We start from the raw sequence: 7,413 nt of genomic DNA on the forward strand, positions 1-7,413 counted from the left end.
TAATTGCTCAGGGCAAGGTCCTCCGGGAGGGGGTTGCGACGGGAAACATTCGAACTCCCCGGCGACTCGGTTAGGGCGTACTGTGCGCATGCGCTCCCCCCGCCAGCCCCGCCCTAGAGGCCAATGGGCTCCGCCTTTGCGTGCTGCGTCCTGACGTAAGCGACGCGCATGGCGCAGTGACGATATCGGTGAGTTTATATTCGCGCGGCCCAGAAGACAGAGGCCTCTGCGGTGCAGTCCTCGGAGACACGCGGCTTTTCCCCGCCTAGCCATGGCCGACTACCTGATTAGCGGGGGCACGTCTTATGTGCCGGACGACGGGCTCACGGCACAGCAGCTGTTCAACTGCGGGGACGGCCTCACCTACAAGTGCGGGCCTCGCGGGCTCACCTGGGCAAGGAGAGGGGCGGCGTGCTAGGGAGGCCGGGTGGGGCCTCCACTGAGCCCGCTTAGGTTGGGCGTGGGGGGAGGGTTCCAGAAATTCCCCACTGGTATCTGAGGTTTGGTTTGACAGGTCTGAAGCGGGCGGGATGGAGAAGGCATCTTGGTAGCGCCCGGGATTTCCAGCCTAGGAACTCCGTTCTCTGGGCACATGGAGTTGTCAGTTGGCCAGGGGTGCTGATGACAGCTGGTGGCAGAAAAGGTCCCCGGTCTCCATCTCTGTCTTGTTCTCTACTTCTGCCTTGCTTGTGATATTCGGTTTAGATCATTGCCCTTTCTGCTCAAACGCCTTCAGAGATGATCTGTGAGGATGGCATCGCAGGCTGCCGTAAGCCTAACCCTTATTCCCAATTCCCCTCCCATAGTGACTTTCTCATTCTCCCCGGGTACATCGACTTCACTGCAGACCAAGTGGTGAGTATGGACAGGAGCAGGATCCTGAGTGTCAGGGTTGGATAAGGTGCTGCTATCCCCTCTCGGCTACCTCAGTAGATTGTGTTTGGGGGTGGATGCCTATGGAAGGGTTTTACTGGCATGCAGGTCATACAGAGCACCTGTTTTGTGGGGAACATGGTACTGCCTTGAGGTATATGAAGTGCTGTTGCACATTAGTCTGTTTTATTTCTTTAGGACCTGACCTCTGCTCTAACTAAAAAGATCACTCTGAAGACCCCACTGGTTTCCTCACCCATGGACACAGTCACAGAGGCTGGGATGGCCATAGCAATGGCGGTGAGCACTACAGTGTGAGGGCAGAAGCAGGGGCCACATCTGTCTTTCCCAGAGGCATACAATCATGATACAGTTTTTTGGTCACTTTTTCCCTGTTTTCTTTCTGTGTATCCTGCAGCTTACGGGTGGTATTGGCTTCATTCATCACAATTGTACACCAGAATTCCAGGCCAATGAAGTTCGGAAAGTGAAGGTCAGAACGGCGAGGATCATGATCATGAGTTCCTGGGAATTTCACGGTGGTGGAGTGGGGTGGGGATGGGTGATCTATTCTCCTCACTTTTTTCTCACTGTGGGGGTTCATTTCCTGAGGAGGAGCCTGAGACTTTGTGTCTTACAGCTGCAGAAGAGGACCACGTGGACAGTGCTTACAGTCCACTCATGTTTCCTAGCTCTGGGTTTGAAGTGTTTGTGTGATTGTGATTTGATCCTGTGGCACTGCCAAAGGGGGAGTTGGCACAGATCCCAGGCTTCAGACCAAGAGCTGGATGAAAATGGTTCAGAAGTACCTTTTTTCACCACCCTTTCCAGAAATATGAGCAGGGATTCATCACAGACCCTGTGGTCCTCAGTCCCAGGGATCGCGTGAGGGATGTGTTTGAAGCCAAGGCCCGGCATGGGTTCTGTGGTATCCCCATCACTGACACAGGCCGGATGGGAAGCCACCTGGTGGGCATCATCTCCTCAAGGGACATTGATTTTCTCAAGGAGGAAGAGCATGACCGGCTTTTGGGAGAGGTGGGTAATAGCACATCCGAACCCTGACAGCCCAGGGCTAAAGATGAGCAGGCTTCTACTCTGTTGCCCAAGTGGCATCTCTGAGGGCGCTAGTGTTCAGGAAGGATGAACGCTCAAGTTTCTGACCCTTTAATAGGACTCCTGCATCCCTTCTCCACCAAAAGCTTTGAATCTGCCAAAATGCTTGCAGGCATACCCGTTTTTTGCCACTCCCAGAGGGGGCCAGTGTTCAAGGACGAACTTAAGCCTCTTCTTTGTCATTGCTTTGGTATGGCTCTTTCTCTGTAATGTGCTCCATGTACCTGGTGTCGTTTCTACTAAATTCTTTCTCTTGCCAATAGACAGACTGTTGTGTTTACTTGACGAGGGTAGGCTGGATGCAGGTGTCTAAACATGGTGGTGTTTGGAGCCTCACCCTTGAGTTAGGGCAAGGTCTGTTGGGAGACTTGATCTCTTAATGTCCCTCCTCATAACTCTCCTTTCTCATAGATCATGACAAAGAGGGAAGACTTGGTGGTAGCCCCTGCAGGCATCACATTGAAAGAAGCAAATGAAATTCTGCAGCGTAGCAAGAAGGGTGAGTCCTCGAGGTAGGAAGGGTTTAGGAACCAAAGACCAATGTCCTGATTTATGTCTTGCCTACCCTCAGGAAAGTTACCCATTGTAAATGAAAATGATGAGCTGGTGGCCATCATTGCCCGGACAGACCTGAAGAAAAACCGAGATTACCCACTGGCCTCCAAAGATGCCAAGAAGCAGCTGCTGTGTGGAGCAGCCATTGGCACTCATGAGGATGACAAGTATCGGCTCGACTTGCTGTCCCAGGCCGGTGTGGACGTAGTGGTTTTGGTGAGCTGCAGCCCAGGCAAGGTGGGGTGGTAGGAGCAGCTGCCATACCAGTCTCACTGGGGCTACATTTCTGTCCCAGGATTCTTCCCAAGGAAACTCCATCTTCCAGATCAACATGATCAAGTACATCAAAGAGAAATACCCCAGTATCCAAGTCATTGGAGGGAATGGTGAGATAAGAGGGGGCACTGATGTATGTGGGGCGAGAGTTGGGGAGCTAGGTCCCATGTAGACCTTCACATGAGCCTTTCCCTGTTTCTCCCTATAGTGGTCACGGCTGCTCAGGCCAAGAACCTCATTGATGCTGGCGTAGATGCCCTGCGGGTGGGAATGGGCAGTGGCTCCATCTGCATCACTCAGGAAGGTAAGAAAATGCTTTGGCAAGGGCCTCAAAGACCAGGCTTTAGCAGGGCCCTTAGCCCCACATGCCTCAGAGCCAAGTGCTCTTTTGGGAGCTACAGAGTCCAACAGTAGGGGCAGCCCCAGGGCCACACAGGCCCCTTGGATGGGTAACAGCAAGACAAGCTCTCGTCCTTCACCTGCCACTTCCCCCGCCTGGCCTCCTCGCTCCTGCTCCGTGCCCTCTCTAAACTCTGGTCTATTTGTTTTATTTAGCGGCTCCCAAGATCCCTCCAGACATAAAGTCCCACAGCCCCAAATGCCCTTCTACTGTCACGGGCTGCTATAGTAAGTCCGGCCCGGCCCACTGGCCCGGCCCAGCTGCCCACTGCCCGGCTGCTTGGTTGACTGTAGCTGTAGCTCCCGGGGTTTGTGGTGCTGACGGGTGGGCAAGGCAGAGTGAATGACAGACCATGGTTTTGGGAGCTGCTCAAGAACACAGCTCCCTCCTCTTCTTGGGTGTTTATAGGGCAGGCCCTTCTCCAGGTAGGCCCTGCTCTGCCCACATCTTCTGCAGTAGGCACAGCTTCAGGACCAACTCTGGGCTTCCCTTTCCACACAACCACTGCTCTGATCTTGCCTGAGCAGCCCACCATGCAGGGAGCAAGGGGTGGGTCTCTGGGTACTAACTGCACGGTGACCCCTACCCCATCTGATACCAGTTGGGTGGGGCTTTCCCGGCTGCTGACTGCACGTGCCTGAGGCTGCCCTGGGCCATGCACACATGCACGCGCACATGCCAAGGGTGAGTGGAGGCCATCACAGCTATTTGTATTATTTAAGGCAGACGGGGCAGCAGCCATCCCAGGCAAGACTTTTCTCAACCAGGCTGGTGCAGGTGGAGCTGAGAGCTCCTGGATGCTGATTTGTGGCACTAGAGCCTCTTGTCTGTCCCCACTAACTCCAGCCCTCCATTCGTCCTCCATGTCTTAACAGTGCTGGCCTGCGGGCGGCCCCAAGCAACAGCTGTTTACAAGGTGTCAGAATATGCGCGGCGTTTTGGTGTTCCTGTCATTGCTGACGGAGGAATCCAAAATGTGGGCCATATTGCCAAAGCTTTGGCCCTTGGAGCCTCCACAGGTGAGACCCAACACTGAGGAAGCCTGGTGGGACTCCTTTGCTAATGCCATTCAGGGTCTTCCCCCAGCACTCCTTCTGTCCATAGTTATGATGGGCTCCCTCCTGGCTGCTACCACTGAGGCCCCTGGCGAGTACTTCTTCTCTGATGGAATCCGGCTAAAGAAGTACCGTGGTATGGGTTCTCTCGATGCCATGGACAAGCATCTCAGCAGCCAGAATCGATATTTCAGGTGGGACAGGCAGTTCAGTTACCCCTTGCTAATCTTGCACCAGCATCATCATCCGTGTTTTGACTTTACCCATGTTTCCCTGGCTCTCCCTGCAGTGAAGCAGACAAAATCAAGGTGGCCCAGGGGGTGTCTGGGGCTGTTCAGGATAAAGGATCCATCCATAAGTTTGTTCCCTACCTGATTGCTGGCATCCAGCACTCCTGCCAGGATATTGGTGCCAAGAGTCTGACCCAAGTTCGGTAAGCTTAGGGAGCTAGGACCTTGGGTAGCGGGGCTGGCCCAGGGCCAGCTGTCCACATCTGACATCTGCCCCTCTTCAGAGCCATGATGTATTCTGGGGAGCTCAAGTTTGAGAAGAGAACATCCTCAGCCCAGGTGGAAGGTGGTGTCCACAGCCTCCATTCGTAAGTGGCAACCCTGTCTACTCCTCTGTCCTTGGGATAGAGGTCTCTCCCCTGCCTCCATCCTCATGCCCTCATTTCACAGCTGGTTCTTCTGCCTACAGGTATGAGAAGCGTCTTTTCTGAAAAGCAATTATACAGCACATCCCGTCGATTTTTCAATAAAAGTTTGAAAAAAAGTGATGCCTGATCTTTGAGGTCAACAAGCAGGTGGGGCTCTGCAGCTGCTGCTGTCACAGACACACAAACACACAATACTGTCCTTCCACAGAAGGCCTCTGGCCTTGAGATAAGGATGCTCTAAGGAGCTGGAAGTGGGGGTTGCTAACTAGATTCAAAAGCTCCTCCTAGGGTAACTCAAAAGGCATTTCAGATCAGCTCTAGCCCCCAAGAGTTTGGTCTCACACTGAGAATCTGACTGTGGGTATTTACAAAGGGTCATGGAAAAGTCCATGGGGCTTTGGACTGGCATCCACAGGACCTCCTGCTAGCCCAAAGTTTGGCCACATGGGACCAGGTTTAGACCCACATATGTTCTCTCAACCTTCCCTGATGGCTTAGTTGGTAAAGAGTCTGCCTGCAATGTGGAAGACCCAGGTTCTATCCCTGGGTGGGGAAGATCCCCTGGAGAAGGAAATGACAACCCGCTCCAGTATTCTTGCCTGGAGAATTCCATGGACAGAGGAGCCTGGTGGGCTGCAGTCCATGGGGTCACAAAGAGTTGGACACGACTAAGTGACTAACACTTTCACTTTTCATGTATTCTCTAATGTAAGTCTCTAAGGGACATCACGGAGGAAGCACAGAGGTCCCCTCAAATCTGTATGTGAGCAAATAGATAGACCTACAGTTTGGAACAGGTGCCTGTATTGCCCCCTGGCCTCTCAGAGGCCAAGCCATGACCCCCTGGTTCGTTCACAACCCCCTCCAAGAACCCATTGAGCCAACAGCTCCTGGCCAGCAACACAGCTAGTAGACAATCAGACAAGCAGCTTAAGTTATTAATTTGCTGGTAAGCAAAACAAGTCTTACAGTGCCAAAGGGGAGGGGCTAGTAAAAGCTCGGCACCGCTGCATTCTGCAGAAGGTGACAAGGCCCTCCTGGACAAGTCGGGTTAAGTTCTGGTTGTTCATTCTGCAGCTTGGGCCTGAGATGTGAGTGCAGTCCCTCCAGGTGGGGGAATGAGAGCAGCTCCTGTCACTCGGCCTTCATGACAGAGGAAGTTGAAAGTGGCACAGGCATTGGGCTGCAAAGAGAAAGCTAGCGTCAGCAGGGCCAGGGCTCGGCCTGGGCTCCCCCTCTACGATCCCCAGTCCCGGACGTACTGTGTCCTGCACCTCCACCGCGATGCCCCTCTGCCTCATGGCTCGCAGCACGTGGGGCTGCAGCCGCTCAGTCCGGTCTCCAGTGCCCACCACAACAATCTCTAGGAAAGGATAGGCTCGGCTAGTCTACAACCAGCTCGGTCGAGAGGGTGCCTTTCTGGGGCTCAGCACTTCAGCCCTCCCCTCCTTCAATACCTATCCGGGGCTCCAGCATCCAAAAGAGAGAGAAGCTTTCCTCGGTGATGTCCTGGTAGGAACCTACCTGTGTGGGGAGGCGGCAAGTTAAATATAAGCCCACGTAGGTTTTCCCAGAGACCCTGTACCTGCTCCAGAGCGGGATGAAAGAAAAGCCAGGTTTGCTAGGGACAGGCAGGCCCGTGACTCGGGCTCTCGGTTTCCTCATTGTAGGGAAGCGCTCACGTTCCACTGCACCACCGACTGTGGGAGGAGCGCGCAGGGTCCAAACACGCGATTCCCGTTGACCACGAAGCCGCGGCTGCTGTAGCTGTCGATGTACATGGCGAGCGGGGACTCGCGCTGCAGCAGTGAGATGCGCGTCCGTTGATACAGCTCGTCATCCGCTGGCGTGAGCCGATGTCCCCGCCGCGGGGCCCTGCGGAGAGGTACTGTCAGGGGGCCGGGAATGGCCGGCCGTGGGGCGGGTGGTCAGGGACACCGCGTCCGGGCTCACCATGGCAGCTCCGAGGGCGGACTGCGAAGCGCGGGTCGCGCGCGGTACAGGTTCCGAAGCACAAACGCTGCGGCCATGGCGGACCGGCGCGCAGGGAGGCTAGCGCAGGGTCAACGGGGTCGCGGCGTCCCCCAGCCCAGCGCGGCTGCAGCGCCCCCAGCGTCGCGGAGGACGCCGCGCGGCTCGGCCGGCCCTGCGCGGGAGAAGGGAGGGAGCGGGCCAGGGCCCTCGGTCCCAGGAGAGGCCGCGTACCCCAGCGCGGCTCCGGTGTCAGCACCTGCCGTCCTCCCCGCCCCGGGTGCCCGCAGGCTGCCCTGGGGGAGCCGGACACCTGGAGGCGCGGCGGGCCGCAGGGCACTGCCTGGCCCCCAGCTCTCAGCCATTACGCCGGGCTCCCAGGGCCGGGGGAGGGCGGCCGAGCACCTGTTGGAGTCGCGCACACCTGGCCTGGGCGTGGCGCCCGCCCACAACCCCCAGCCTCTAATCTCGGCTTTAGAGCTTCGGGTTCCGAGGGCGGGGCGGGCAGC

At 56.0% G+C, this 7,413-nt stretch overlaps 2 protein-coding genes across 4 annotated transcripts; one reads left to right on the plus strand and one right to left on the minus strand.

Moving 5' to 3' along the window:
• Positions 1-174: 174 nt before the first annotated feature.
• On the plus strand, positions 175-5,112 carry IMPDH2 (inosine monophosphate dehydrogenase 2). Of its 3 annotated transcripts, none has more exons than XM_019984170.2 (15): positions 175-369; positions 807-855; positions 1,072-1,173; positions 1,292-1,366; positions 1,705-1,911; positions 2,401-2,488; positions 2,561-2,760; positions 2,840-2,930; positions 3,029-3,124; positions 3,376-3,447; positions 4,096-4,239; positions 4,325-4,469; positions 4,565-4,708; positions 4,790-4,873; positions 4,975-5,112. In XM_019984170.2, exons 1-15 carry the CDS (start codon positions 272-274, stop codon positions 4,994-4,996), a joined length of 1,617 nt encoding a protein of 538 aa, XP_019839729.1. In that variant the 5' UTR covers positions 175-271; the 3' UTR covers positions 4,997-5,112. The 3 variants fall into 3 exon arrangements, with proteins under 3 accessions (XP_019839729.1, XP_070633324.1, XP_019839730.1); XM_070777223.1 differs by having other exon boundaries at positions 176-394; XM_019984171.2 differs by lacking the exon at positions 3,376-3,447 and having other exon boundaries at positions 177-369.
• Positions 5,113-5,853: 741 nt separating this feature from the next.
• NDUFAF3 (NADH:ubiquinone oxidoreductase complex assembly factor 3) lies at positions 5,854-7,260 on the minus strand. The gene is made up of 5 exons (XM_019984589.2): positions 6,887-7,260; positions 6,616-6,808; positions 6,391-6,457; positions 6,196-6,296; positions 5,854-6,116 (listed from the first exon to the last, which is right to left on the minus strand). The coding sequence occupies exons 1-5, from the start codon at positions 6,961-6,963 to the stop codon at positions 6,000-6,002; spliced, it is 555 nt and encodes a 184-aa protein (XP_019840148.1). The 5' UTR covers positions 6,964-7,260; the 3' UTR covers positions 5,854-5,999.
• Between the last annotated feature and the right edge of the window lie 153 nt (positions 7,261-7,413).

This window comes from Bos indicus, chromosome 22 (assembly GCF_029378745.1).
Source record: "Bos indicus isolate NIAB-ARS_2022 breed Sahiwal x Tharparkar chromosome 22, NIAB-ARS_B.indTharparkar_mat_pri_1.0, whole genome shotgun sequence".
Taxonomy (NCBI): domain Eukaryota; kingdom Metazoa; phylum Chordata; class Mammalia; order Artiodactyla; family Bovidae; genus Bos; species Bos indicus.

Excerpts from the sequence above, each read along its gene's own strand:
- IMPDH2 (XM_019984170.2), top strand. The coding sequence starts at position 272 with ATGGCCGACTACCTGATTAGCGGGGGCACGTCTTATGTGCCGGACGAC. Across the intron at positions 2,931-3,028 it reads CCAAGTCATTGGAGGGAATG|TGGTCACGGCTGCTCAGGCC; the intron begins GTGAGATAAGAG and ends TTCTCCCTATAG. Across the intron at positions 3,125-3,375 it reads CATCTGCATCACTCAGGAAG|CGGCTCCCAAGATCCCTCCA; the intron begins GTAAGAAAATGC and ends TGTTTTATTTAG.
- NDUFAF3 (XM_019984589.2), bottom strand. The coding sequence starts at position 6,963 with ATGGCCGCAGCGTTTGTGCTTCGGAACCTGTACCGCGCGCGACCCGCG. Across the intron at positions 6,297-6,390 it reads GATGCTGGAGCCCCGGATAG|AGATTGTTGTGGTGGGCACT; the intron begins GTATTGAAGGAG and ends ATCCTTTCCTAG. Across the intron at positions 6,117-6,195 it reads CGGTGGAGGTGCAGGACACA|CCCAATGCCTGTGCCACTTT; the intron begins GTACGTCCGGGA and ends TTCTCTTTGCAG.